Source organism: Coregonus lavaretus (assembly GCF_964263955.1).
Source record: "Coregonus lavaretus genome assembly, chromosome: 20".
Taxonomy (NCBI): Eukaryota; Metazoa; Chordata; class Actinopteri; order Salmoniformes; family Salmonidae; genus Coregonus; species Coregonus lavaretus.
The window spans coordinates 25,515,558-25,530,017 of record NC_140007.1 but is presented as its reverse complement, the minus strand read 5'-3'; the positions used below and the strand labels follow the sequence as shown (position 1 = coordinate 25,530,017).

The following is a 14,460-nucleotide window of genomic DNA, read 5'->3' as shown; positions in this document are numbered from 1 at the left end:
TAACAAAGTATTGAGAAACTTTTGTTATTGACCAAATACTTATTTTCCACCATAATTTGCAAATAAATTAATTAAAAATGCAACTCAGCATTCTTTGTCCTCCAAACACGACGAGTTGAGTTTTTACCAAAAAGTTCTATTTTGGTTTCATCTGACCATATGACATTCTCCCAATCCTCTTCTGGATCCTCCAAATGCACTCTAGCAAACTTCAGACGGGCCTGGACATGTACTGGCTTAAGCAGGGGGACACGTCTGGCACTGCAGGATTTGAGTCCCTGGCGGCGTAGTGTGTTACTGATGGTAGGCTTTGTTACTTTGGTCCCAGCTCTCTGCAGGTCATTCACTATGTCCCCCCGTGTGGTTCTGGGATTTTTGCTCACCGTTCTTGTGATCATTTTGACCCCACGGGGTGAGCTCTTACGTGGAGCCCCAGATCGAGGGAGATTATCAGTGGTCTTGTATGTCTTCCATTTCCTAATAATTGCTCCCACAGTTGATTTCTTCAAACCAAGCTGCTTACCTATTGCAGATTCAGTCATCCCAGCCTGGTGCAGGTCTACAATGTTGTTTCTGGTGTCCTTTGACAGCTCTTTGGTCTTGGCCATAGTGGAGTTTGGAGTGTGACTGTTTGAGGTTGTGGACAGGTGTCTTTTATACTGATAACAAGTTCAAACAGGTGCCATTAATACAGGTAAAGAGTGGAGGACAGAGGAGCCTCTTAAAGAAGAAGTTACAGGTCTGTGAGAGCCAGAAATCTTGCTTGTTTGTAGGTGACCAAATACTTATTTTCCACCATAATTTGCAAATAAATTCATTAAAAATCCTACAATGTGATTTTCTGGATTTCTTTTTCTCAATTTGTCTGTCATAGTTGACGTGTACCTATGATGAAAATTACAGGCCTCTCTCATCTTTTTAAGTGGGAGAACTTGCACAATTGGTGGCTGACTAAATACTTTTTTCCCCCACTGTAATTGTTACTGTCAGTGTGAAATGTTGCATTTCACAAGGGCCATTTTTATTTTAGATGTTTACTTTTTATCCTGGTATGAAAATATCCCTTTCACTAGTGCAGGGTTTTTTCTGGATCAAAAACGGGCTTAGGTGGTGGGTGTGGCCAATAGCACGGTCGCCGACCAAAGACAGTTTTTCAGTTTTAAAGCAATTCTACACAATTTGCCATGGGGCTGAGAGAAAATGTTGCTGTTTCCAAGCAAATTTCCTGCAATTCTACACATTTTGCCGTAGCTTATGCTGTGTTCTTATGCTATGAGTGACTCAAATATAATAACAAATTCAATGGGGGCCCCCATGCCATGACAAAAATACTCAAATATTATATTATTAAAAAATATATAGGTCCATTTATCTATTCTACTTCATTTTCTATCTGGTTTTAGTCGTTTAAGTTTACACTGAATGTGTTTTCCCATCCCGGATATTAATTTTTGGCCCGCCCAAGCATTTCCTATGCAGAAAGAACCCTGCACTAGTGGATATTTGTTTCCCATTACATCATGTGGTGATGTCTGCTGTGTTGATTTGACTGATGTGGGCAAGAGAATGTCGAGAAAGTTGCTTGATCTACAGGCAGTGACACGTTTTAGCCTTGAAATTGGACTGGGTGAAGTGTGGCCTGACAATCACACACACAGACAACCCCTCCCCCTTCTCTCACACACACACACACACTTGTGTTGTGTCGTGTGATTCACCTCTAAAAAAGAAATTCCCCCTTCAGTCCAACTCATTTCCAGTCATTGGTGAAGAACCAATTAATTAGTCAGTTCATGACACAATGCTATAGGCTGTAATGCCTTTACAACCTTTGCCAGCTAGCAACCTGGAAACACGATACACTGGTAAGCCATTTCCTTGTCTGTGGGTGGGTGTGTTCATGAAACTACCCTTGCCTAATAGGGAAGGCCTTTTTGTGTGTGTTGTTCACTCTAGGGACTGTGGAGAGTGATGGACTATAGAGAGAATCCCCCCCAACCCCCTTCAATTTGTCGGGCATGGTGTCGAAAGCGTTCCACAAGGATGCTGGGCAGTGTTGCCAACTTAGCGACTTTGTCGCTATATTTAGCAAGTATTCAGACCCCTCTAGCGACACATTTTCAAAAAAGCGACTAGCGACAAATCTAGCTACTTTTTCTGGTGTTATTGGAGACTTTTGGAGACTGACGTAAAAGCGCATATCGTTCTTACTCTTCTCAACGAGCAGCGGGTCCTGCCGTGGGCCCCACCCCCGTCCCAAAGCACTCACAGGCGACCCAATCCTCACGCAGCAGTCCCTCCCAGCTACACCAGGAGATGTTCACCCCTCCGCGTCCAGACTGCAAATGAATCATAAAAAAAAAAAAGAATCGACAGAAGAAAGTTCATTTGTACTTCTAAACATATTTAGGGTGTTTTTTACTCACTTTTTGTCTCTTCCACAACCTTATTCCTCTCTCCTACAGCGTCCATCACAATTACATGCACATGGCCAATTATGCAAATTAGGCGATGACGTCATTTAGCGACTTTTAGGACAGCCAATAGCTACTTTCCTTACTGAGGAGTTGGCAACACTGATGCTGGCCCATGTTGACGCCAATGCTTCCCACAGTTATGTCAAGTTGGCTGTTCTTGACACAGCATTGCAGTTCTTGACACAAACCGGTGCGCCTGGCACCTACTACCAAAACCCGTTCAAAGGCACTTAAATATTTTGTTTTGCCCATTCACCCTCTGAATGGCACACATACACAATCCATGTCTCAAGGCTTAACAATCCTTCTTTATCCTGTCACCTCCCCTTCATCTACACCAGCCTTTCTGAAAGTATGGGTCAGACCTGTTAATGGTGGGTCGCGACGTGTTAGAGTAAATGTATAATTATTTCATTAATTACTGGATTTGATTTGGCCAAGTGCAACTGCGCTTTCTGTTCATTGAGCTCTATACGTAGCAGCGGTGTCAGTTTGGCAGCTGCGCGAGTGTGAGTGAGATGCCCGTGTACTTCGCGGTTTACCAGATATTTTTTCTGCAGTTTTCTTGAAGATCACTCTCGTTCAACAGCAGATTATGCGCTGTCAGCCAATGACTTGTCATTCTCACTCGCCATCACTCACCGCTGTCATCAAATGGAGTCAAGCTAGCAACAAGTTCTGACAGGTCAATCGTCATGAAACACAAATACAGCGATGAGTTTCTCTCTCTTGGTTTCATACAAACTTTGAGAAATAATGAGTAGCGCCCACAATGTGTTTTGTGCGGGGAAGTGCTTAGTAATAAGTCTCTCAAAATGAACAAATTAAAACAACACATTATGACCAAACATCCACAGCATAACGGTAAACCCAGGGAGTTCTTTCAGAACAGGCCATAATGCTTCAGGAAACAGTGCTTCGACAGTGGAAAAGTAAGCCAACTAGCAAGGCATTTTGTAATTTTATAACAGGTGTTGATAAGCAGAAATAAGGGAGTACTATCTCTCATATTAGTAGATGTGAGTTTCTCTTTCAAACAATTCCCTTGTACACAGCTAATAGTTTGATAGCTAACATTAGCCAAAGCCAGCTAGCTAGCTACTGATAGTGCAACCCTAAATTACAGTACATTTGAAGATGAAAAATGATCAGGCCTACTGTACATCTTACTGTAGAAATGATTGTTGAAAACAAGTCTAGGTTGGAGCTGTTGCTGTTAAAATACAAGTAATCATTTTTATTCTGAACTGGAATAAAGTGATTAAAGCAAGATGCTTTTTGAGGCAAACCCACTCACATAGTTCTGTGTTGCTCATCTACAGCAGGAAGCAGTCTCCTGCCAGGCTGAGGAAGCAGTAGATATTCTGATCCAGTTTGGCACCACATACCTATGCGAGTCAGGGTGCTCAACTCTCCCGTAGTTAAAGAACAAGTACAGAAACAGACTCCATGCTGAGCATGACCTCAGGGTTTCACTGTCAAAAACTGAGCCCAGAATAGAAATGCTTGTTGAAAGCTTCAACCAGCCACACACCTCTCATTAGGACTGTGTGTGTGTTTTCTGGTGTACATCTGTGTGATGTGATCAATCAGTGTATTCCAATTCAGAATACAAACTATTTATTGTATTTTAACAGCAACAGTTCCAACCTAGACAGATTTGTACAGTGCATTCGGAAAGTATTCAGACCCCTTCCCTTTTTCCACATTTTGTTACGTTTTCTTTGCCTCACAGGTCCTCATCTATCAGCTTCATTAAATAGTACCCACAAAACACCAGTCTCAACGTCAACAGTGAAGAGGCGACTCTGGGATGCTGACCTAGGCAGAGTTGCAAAGAAAAAGCCATATCTTAGACTGGCCAATAAAAATAAAATATTAAGATGGGCAAAAGAACACAGACACTGGACTTTTTCTTTGCAACCCTGTCTAGGTCAGCATCCCGGAGTCGCCACTTCACTGTTGACGTTGAGACTGGTGTTTTGCGGGTACTATTTAATGAAGCTGCCAGTTGATGACCTGTGAGGCATCTGTTTCTCAAACTAGACACTAATGTATTTGTCCTCTTGCTCAGTTGTGCACCGGGGCCTCCTACTCCTCTTTCTATTCTGGTTAGAGCCAGTTTGCGCTGTTCTGTGAAGGGAGTAGTACACAGCGTTGTACGAGATCTTCAGTTTCTTGGCAATTTCTCGCATGGAACAAGGACATTTCTAAGTGACCCCAAACTTGAACAGTAGTGTACATTTGCAAACATTTCTAAAAACCTGTTTTTGCTTTGTCATTATTGGGTATTGTGTGTAGATTGATGATGAAAAAACAAAAATTTAATATTTTTTTTTAATTAGGCTGTAACATAACAAAATGTTGAAAAAGTCAAGGGGTCTGAATGCACTGTAAGAGTGTTTTTAATGGGGGGGAAATAAACATGAATAGCTATTTAGATTGTTATATTTCATTGCATTGTTATTTGCTATTTGTCTATATTGCATTTGTTTTAGGCATAAGGACAATGAAATGTACTGATATTTACATATAGTTGCATGTTTTCATAAGCTTGGGTCCCAGGAAAACACAGAATTTCTAATTTGGGTCTCAGGCTGAAAAAGTTTAAGAACCCCTGATCTACACTGATTGAAGTGGATTTAACAAGTGACATCAATAAGGGTTCATAGCTTTCACCTGGATTAACCTTGTCAGTCTGTCATGGAAAGAACAGATGTCCTTAATGTTTTGTTCACTCAGTGTAGTGTATCTGGCATGATAATGAAGCGCAGTCTTTGACAAGAACTCATTTTAGGATGGCCCTTTTCTGTTATGTAACAAAATATTTGTGTACAATTTGTTTCATAGTAAAACTCTTCTAAAATGTGTCTATGTTAATACATTCAGTGGAAGTTTTTTTTCTTCGACAAAGCAGTATGGGGTAGTTAATTTTTTTAAAAACTGTATATGCCCTAGGAAAAACTTTATAATACTCATTGAATAATATAAAACAAACAACAATTCATAGTACTTATTCCTCATATCAAGGAAGTGTAATCCATCTGTAATGGTCCATTGTATGTATGTAATGTTCTCAGATGAACTACTTTTAGGTAGGACTAACCCGGGAAAGTCCACTTGAAAATTGTTCTATAACATCATAACACAGCCAGCCAATGAGAGAGTCGTCTTCCCTTAAAGGGGAGGGTATGTAGTTGATGTGGGCGGGGCTGGCGGTGATGTCATTCTATCAAGTCTGTCTTAAGATGAGTGAGACGTTTGGGTCACCATCAGAATGCAGAGTAGAGATTTAGAGTTAAGAAGTTGTTGTGTGGACAAATATTTACACTAAGCAATCCAGGAAGAAGTAGTGACTACTGTGGCTTTTCTGGTGGTTTGATGAAGGAGAGATATTGAAGGCAGCTTATGGGAAGACTATCAGCCGAATTCAACTTCAGTGGTGAGATCTGCATTAGGTGGTTACATTTAACTTGAGTTAACCACAGGATTTTTTAAGAATGCTTTAGGCACACAGAGACTGTGCAGAGTAGAATGAGTTGTTTTGCTTTAGATAGTGGAATCGGTAGACTGAAGAGCAGGTAGCTAGGCATAACCAAGCACAGTCAGTCAGTGCTCTCTCCACCCATCTCTGCTTGAAGAAGCATCACATGCGGACAGCCATGAAATTCAACCAGTGTGTACAACAGCAAGCTCCGGAGAACAGCGACAACAAAGTGTGGAAATGGTGAGAATATTCTCTCTCGGCTAACAGGCTTTCTCAATAGGAACATGGTTTTACCAGTAATGTTTGATGAGTGAAGTACTAACCTACATTGTCCTGTAGTGTTAGCATAGTGAAATGTGTGAATGTGTTTTTTTCCTCCTTTTGCTTTTGGTTTGTCATTAGGTGACAGTAAGGACCTGAAATACTGGTATACCTGTGTACTAGTATCAATGGTATCTACAGATAGTATCCATCTGTAGAGTATCTATGGTCATATGGGCATGGTTTTACTCTCATTTGTAAACAGTGGAATTTAAAATGAGAAGTACTATTCCTACATTGCCAGCTGTAGGTTGAGGTTATTATCAGTGACTATGCTATTTGTAACTAAATGAGCCATAGCACTGATGAACACAGGCACATTGTGACATTGTCCATATTTGGTCTTTAATGAAACATGGAAGAGGGTTTTGCCAACCTGTTTAGCCAGACTTTCTCCAATGGGAGAAGGGGCAGGGTGTGGGTGAGGGCTTGGCTGTTCTGATATTGGATTATAACACAGGCTAATTGTGTGCTCACTGCTCACGTATGTCACACAAACAAATACATGTTTTTACAAAGTACCTTTCTTAAAGCCCACCCAATGTTACGTTTTGTAAAGATGTTTTCTCATGTATCGAAACTGTTATTTCGTTGCATTTGTAGCCTATTCCTGTGTAGAATTGTAATTTGTGCCTTTCGTGAATAGAGGTACAGTCAGAGAAAGTCACGAGTTGGGTTGTGTCTTCGGTCTGTCATGGTTTGACACAAGCCCCCACCTCACCCCACGAGCAATAATGACTGTGGTGCACTGCACAAACCCTCTCTGGCTAACACAGAGGACTCAGTTGTTGACAATAAACAGATACACATTTAGAAAGGCAGAAACAACATATTGAAACCTTGATTTATAATGAAAGATGATCCTCCAAGTACACATACTGTACCTTACCACTAATCTCAGCAACGAAGAATCTCACGTAAACTACTCAATTCCATTAACAGTCCATGAGAGATTAATAATGACCAACATCCTCAAGATATCGATGGTTATGCTGCCAGATGGTATATTTGCGTACTACCGTACCCCAAAGGAGATGATGGGGAATATGAAAACGTTGTTTCTCTCCAAAGGAATTATTGATCTGGCAACCCAAGTTGATTTAAAGTCAATCTTTTGCTTATCAGGCAACCCAAGTTGACCTTATGTCAGTGTTTTACATACAGTAGTCCTATTTCAAGGATATGGAAACCCAAGTTGATGTTATTTAAATTTTTGTCATTTAGCAGACGCTCTTATCCAGAGCGACTTACAGTAGTGAGTGCATAAATTGTTTTACTTTTTCGTACTGGTCCCCGTGGGAATCGAATCCACAACCATGGCGTTGCAAGTGGCATGCTCTACCAACTGAGCCACATGGGAACTATGTCTCTTTTACAGTGGCAGTCTTATGGTACCGGAAGCCAAACAACAATAGAGGAAGCAGTGTAGTGTGTAATGTAGTAAGCTGGTGTTATCATGTGTGGTCCATTTCTTGAATTTGTACTGTTGTATTACTGTTTTAACACATTTTCTATGTAAAACAAACCTCAATTTCAACAGACAGAGTATCTCATCCTAAACAGTATCTCAAAATAACAATTTTATATTGTACAAAAACTACAGACTACAGCCCAACTCTGGTTTGCCTCAATTAGGCTACTTTGTATGAAGGCCTATAGATTAGTTTTTGTTTTAATCGACCATTTGCGTTTCAAGTTAAGGTCATGTGTAACCAGCTCATAAAGTCAACAAGGACTGCTAAAGCCAATCACATGCATTGTGTAATGATAAATTACAAGTAGCCTTACTTTTAATGAATGATGACAAAGTGCAAGTTTACCGCTTACGGTATCTACCACATACAGTATCTGTATGCTCTGTCAACAAACACTATTCTTCAAACCCCTCGAAAATTTACTTGACACTGGAAATTAGGGCCGGACGATACTAGTAGCGCGATACTCGTTAGTATCGTGCAAGGAAACAATACACGAAGCAGAGTTAATTTATTTGGGAAAACAGCCGTAATGTTGGGAACAAACATAATTATGTTGACATCTAGAGTCACATTCATTTATTTTCTAAGCTATAGCACACAATTTTTTATATACAGCAGGTTTTTAAAGGACCAAAGAGTTTGGTCGGCTTCGTGTTTTCATTTTTGCCATGGAAAAAATATTGATATACTGGTATCGTCACAGCCCTACTGGAAATGTTATACAAATACAACAGTGGAAGTTGACAAGAAAAATACGTCCTTATTATGACACCAAAGCGTTTCAACGTGTCGCCTTCATCAGGGTATTATTCCTGCACCTTGGTTGGAATGTCAGGTCACTGTGATGCGTTTATGTAAATGTATGGTCCCTGTCTTGACCCTGCTGCCAGTGTTACTAGACTAAGCCCCAGCCAATAATAGGATAGGTGTTAAGCAGCTCTGCCTCTTATCCAACTGGTCAAAACAAACAGTATGAAGTAACACTGAGCCAACAACCACAAGAGCTCAAAACATGGCTGCTGAGAGCTCACCATGCCCAAACCAGAAATGTTCAACAGCCGCAAAGTTTACAGGCTACAGTAGTGAGCAACCATGAGAGAATTACAACTATATGTTTATTCACCTCAAAATGTCAAGAAAGACTATGACTTGTGTCAAACTACAGTTCTTAGCTGTAAGTTTACAAATGGTGCCTTAGCTGTAAGTTTACAAATGGTGCTCCATCAAAATTGAATAATTTTGGAAAGCCCCATTTAGTCAAGGAGTCATACATAGCTCTATATTACGGAACAACAGCTCTTTACTGCTGCAATCCTTTTGATCAAACGATGAGTGATTAAAAAGTACAGTTCATTATTACCCTTAGAAAAGGTATTGATTACCTGTGGTCTTTCTTTCTCACCACCCAGGCACATACAGGACCCAGCCAGCCAGAGACTGACGTGGAACAAGCCTCCCAAAAGTGTCCTTGTCATCAAGAAGATCCAGGATGCCAGTCTACTGCAGCCTTTCAAAGAGCTCTGTGTGTTTCTCACAGAAGTAGGACATTTGTACTTTTTGCAGTGACCTACAGTGTGCAGAGGCTCTCTAGTCTCAAATTATAGCTACCTGCACCTTAGCGGCCTTGACGGGTGTGTGTAGTTCAGTTTCAGTAGAAAGTCTGCCATTAAGTCCCTAAAAACAGAAATATTAGTGACTGAGAATATATACACTGCTCAAAATAATAAAGGGAACACTTAAACAACACAATGTAACTCCAAGTCAATCACACTTCTGTGAAATCAAACTGTCCACTTAGGAAGCAACACTGATTGACAATAAATTTCACATGCTGTTGTGCAAATGGAATAGACAACAGGTGGAAAGTATAGGCAATTAGCAAGACACCCCCAATAAAGCACTGGTTCTGCAGGTGGTGACCACAGACCACTTCTCAGTTCCTATGCTTCCTGGCTGATGTTTTGGTCACTTTTGAATGCTGGCAGTGCTTTCACTCAAGTGGTAGCATGAAACGGAGTCTACAACCCACACAATTGGCTCAGGTAGTGCAGCTCATCCAGGATGGCACATCAATGCGAGCTGTGGCAAGAAGGTTTGCTGTGTCTGTCAACGTAGTGTCCAGAGCATGGAGGCGCTACCAGGAGACAGGCCAGTACATCAGGAGACGTGGAGGAGGCCGTAGGAGGGCAACAACCCAGCAGCAGGACCGCTACCTCCGCCTTTGTGCAAGGAGGAGCAGGAGGAGCACTGCCAGAGCCCTGTAAAATGACCTCCAGCAGGCCACAAATGTGCATGTGTCTGCTCAAACGGTCAGAAACTCCATGAGGGTGGTATGAGGGCCTGACGTCCACAGGTGGGGGTTGTGCTTACAGCCCAACACCGTGCAGGACGTTTGGCATTTGCCAGAGAACACCAAGATTAGCAAATTCGCCACTGGCGCCCTGTGCTTTTCACAGATGAAAGCAGGTTCACACTGAGCACGTGACAGACGTGACAGAGTCTGGAGACGCCGTGGAGAACGCTCTGCTGCCTGCAACATCCTCCAGCATGACCGGTTTGGCGGTGGGTCAGTCATGGTGTGGGGTGGCATTTCTTTGTGGGGCCGCACAGCCCTCCATGTGCTCGCCAGAGGTAGCCTGACTGTCATTAAGTACCGAGATGAGATCCTCAGACTCCTTGTGAGACCATATGCTTGTGCGGTTGGCCCTGGATTCCTCCTAATGCAAGACAATGCTAGACCTCATGTGGCTGGAGTGTGTCAGCAGTTCCTGCAAGAGGAAGGCATTGATGCTATGGACTGGCCTGCCCGTTCCCCAGACCTGAATCCAATTGAGCACATCTGGGACATCATGTCTCGCTCCATCCACCAACGCCATGTTGCACCACAGACTGTCCAGGAGTTGGCGGATGCTTTAGTCCAGGTCTGGGAGGAGATCCCTCAGGAGACCATCCGCCACCTCATCAGGAGCATGCCCAGCCATTGTAGGGAGGTCATACAGGCACGTGGAGGCCACACACACTACTGAGCCTCATTTTGACTTGTTTTAAGGACATTACATCAAAGTTGGATCAGCCTGTAGTGTGGTTTTCCACTTTAATTTTGAGTGTGACTCCAAATCCAGACCTCCATGGGTTGATACATTTGATTTCCATTGATAATTTTTGTGTGATTTTGTTGTCAGCACATTCAACTATGTAAAGAAAAAAGTATTTAATAAGATTATTTCATTCATTCAGATCTAGGATGTGTTATTTTAGTGTTCCCTTAATTTTTTTGAGCAGTGTATTACAAAAATACATTTTTGTACACTTTTATACCTCACTAGAAAGTAAAGCTGCTTGTAAACTGTACAGTCTGAATATTCTTTCGACCAATTAGTCTTCTAAAGGGTAATATGAAAGCATTACCAGGGTTCGCACAAGGTGCTTGAGGTGCTTAAAGTACTTGAATTTGGCACTCTGATATTCAAATACTGGAATGCCTTGAAAATCTGACATTTTCTCAAGTTGGTACTTGAAAAGTACTTGAATTAAAATGAGGAGGACAGAAAATTATCAAATATGTTCATATGAAAAATATTAGAAAACTGTATTGGTCTTGCAAATTAATTTCCAGGCAGACTACCAAGTTTTATTTCCTCACGTGTTTTGCGCTCTGGTTGCCAGGCGAGCTCGCTCATTCCATCCACACTGCCACTCAGCCAGGCAGGTACAGACTGACTGATTAGGCGCCGCCAAACGTCACATCGATAGATAAAATGCCGGGCAAATGTAGATTTAATTCAGCCTGGCAGGATATTGATTTTTTTGAATGGGTTTTGCCAAACCCATCAAGGGATGTAGTGGAGGGTAAACGCTGTTTACGCACTGTTTTATTTGTGAAATAGCGTTTACTCACCTTTTTTATTTGGTTAATTATCATTTACCCACTTATTATTGCGTTCCCAGCGTTGATCAACACTCAGAAGGCTTCTTGATCTCAGTTCTAATCACGCATGCCTCTGCGAACGAGTGGAATCATGAGTGATTCATGTATGCTCGTTATGTCCTCCTGCTCCATACACCACTCTGTCCAATGGGAAACTCCGCCCCACGACATAGGCAGAGAGGTGAAACGAACTACCTCAGCCAGACCTACAGTGGCAAGTAGCAGAGGGACGCCGCTGACAGTGAGAATTATTTTAACATCCTTCGACTCCTGCCGTGTCAACAGACATACCCCAAACAACCCCCCCTGACTCTCGGAGAATGAGTGTACAACTGGTAAATAGTCGCTGATATTTCAGTCAGAAGTCTAGCTAGCTAGGTAGATAAAGGGCTCTAGCTATTAGCCAGGTACTGTAGCTAGCTATAACTAGCTGGCTAGAAGGATGACGTTAGTAGTACAGTGGTTCCCAAACTTGGGGTCTGGGACCCATGTGAGGTCCCCTACAATTTAAATAAGGTCCCCTGGGAGAGTCTTTAATCTTATCAAACACATTAAGAACTTGTTTCTCTTCAAATGGGTATAGAATACAACATTTTAGAGTCAACTAAGGGCCTTTTACACTGTCAGAATTCACTTTCATGTCATTATGTGTTGGGACAGCCTGTGGGATCAAACATTTTGTGAAATATAAAGACAATTTAATATTTTGTACACTGAACAAAAATATAAACACAAAATACAACAATTTCAATGACTTTACTGAGTTACAGTTCATATAAGGAAATCAGTCAACATCATCAGTCCTGACTTACCAATCATGTATGTAGTAAATAAGTAGTGAAACACGTATTATTGAGTAGAACTTGTAAGGTAGCTTAGTGGGTAAGAGCGTTATGCCAGTAACCGAAAGGTCGCTGGTTCTAATCCCCGAGCCGACTAGGTGAAAAATCTGTTGATGTACCCTTAAGCAAGGCACTTAAACCTAATTGCTCATGTAAGTCGCTCTGGATAAGAGTGTCTGCGAAATGACTAAAATGTAATGAATAGTACGTTTTTTTTTTTTTTATGAGGTTGTGGTGATATACTGCCATCTGGTGGCGACTAGAAACAATTGCATAATAGGAACTATTACAAATTGATGGTCCTTGAAAATAAATATTAGTGCTTGAAAATGTACTTGAAAGTCCTTGAATTTGACTTGCAACTGTCTGTACAAACCCTGCATTACATGTGCATGTTGCTAATACGTATGTTTATACTTGTGCATTGTTCTACCAGAAAAACATGATTGTTTACGTGGAGAGGAAGGTTCTGGCGGACCCAGCCATCGCGGCCGATGAGAGCTTTGCGGCCGTCATCCAGAAGTTCTGCACCTTCAGAGAAGGTGAGGAGACCACGAACCGTCATCAGAGGACTGGGTCGTATTCATTAATGCACAAAGTAACCTTTTTTTTGCAACAGAAAACGAAAATGCATTATCTTATGGGAGAAGTTTAGGTAGTCCCTCCCTTTTTTGGCATTTTTCTTCCATTTGGTGCCTTGTGAATACGATGCTGAAGGATGATAGATTAATCTGTATGACTCTATGTAGCTAGTGATGTACAGATGTAGGATCTTAATTTGAGCCAGTATGCTACAGCAGGAAAATTATCCTGCAGCAACAGGAAATGTGAATTATTATGTAGATTATAAATAATTTACAATTTTGTAGGGGTTGACAAATGTTTTGTTAGGGCAAATCGAGTCAAATTTCAAATACAGATTTTAGAAGATTTTTTAAAACTCAAATGCACTACAAGTTTGCATTTCCTGCTTTGCAGGAAAATTCTCAGCAACAAAAGTGATCAAATTAAGATCCTACATCTGTAGTGTCAATGTCAGGATTGTCTATGAATGTCTATGAAACTCTCACTTGAAGTAGTATAGCGTTCTCTTACCAACATTAACCTAATGTGTTTGGATGCACACCACAGATCTCGATGACATCTCCAATCGAGTGGACTTCATCATCTGTCTTGGTGGAGATGGGACCTTACTTTACGCGTCGTCACTCTTCCAGGTATGCATTTACTATTCACTTTTCCTAGTATAGTAAACATACTCATTTGTCAGTTTTTGAATATACTGTGAATTGTAGTAAAATAAATATTGAATGCGCTTGTTTCCATAGCTTGCTTGTGTGTATGTGCTGATGTGTGTTGTGTTTTCAGAAGAGTGTTCCACCTGTTATGGCCTTCCACCTGGGTTCTCTGGGCTTCCTCACGCCTTTCAACTTTGACACGTACCAGTCTCAGGTCACCCAAATCATTGAGGGTACGTCTTTAGGCTTGGCCTTACCGAATTTCAACAACAGGAGCCTTACTCTCTTATCTGTATGCCGGTGGCTGTTTACACGGCACAAGTTGTGCTTCAGTTAACATTTCTAGCTGCTAGGTTTACATTTACGTTTTACATTTTACATGCTACTTTTAGTTAAACAAAAGTTTGTGTGTTTGTCTGTCTGTCTGTCCGTCTGTCTGTCTGCTGAGCAGGCAACACCGCTATCATCCTGCGCAGTCGCCTGCGGGTGCGAGTGGTGAAGGAGAGCCGAGAGAAGAAGGCCCGGGTGGACGAGAAGGGCATCATCATGACCAACGGAGACAGTGAGGGCAGCCGCAAAGCCATGCAGTACCAGGTGAGCTCTACACAGTACACCTGACTGGTATGTCACCCCAGTATTATGGTTAGTACCACAATAGGTTCCTAGCATCATGATAACGTGGCACATCT

The 14,460-nt window shown here is 41.7% G+C and overlaps 1 protein-coding gene across 3 annotated transcripts in view; it reads left to right on the top strand.

Annotated features, from left to right (window-relative positions):
• The window catches only part of LOC311148068 (NAD kinase-like), a 51,379-nt gene that overhangs the window by 29,275 nt on the left and 7,644 nt on the right, over positions 1-14,460 (top strand). For 2 of the 3 annotated variants that reach the window (XM_084184961.1, XM_084184962.1), the window contains 5 exons: positions 9,173-9,302; positions 12,970-13,075; positions 13,665-13,750; positions 13,902-14,004; positions 14,223-14,365. In XM_084184961.1, coding sequence (XP_084041087.1) covers positions 9,173-9,302; positions 12,970-13,075; positions 13,665-13,750; positions 13,902-14,004; positions 14,223-14,365 — 568 coding nt within the window. The remainder of the gene's footprint in view (positions 1-9,172; positions 9,303-12,969; positions 13,076-13,664; positions 13,751-13,901; positions 14,005-14,222; positions 14,366-14,460) is intronic. The other variant, XM_084184963.1, reaches the window with a different exon arrangement.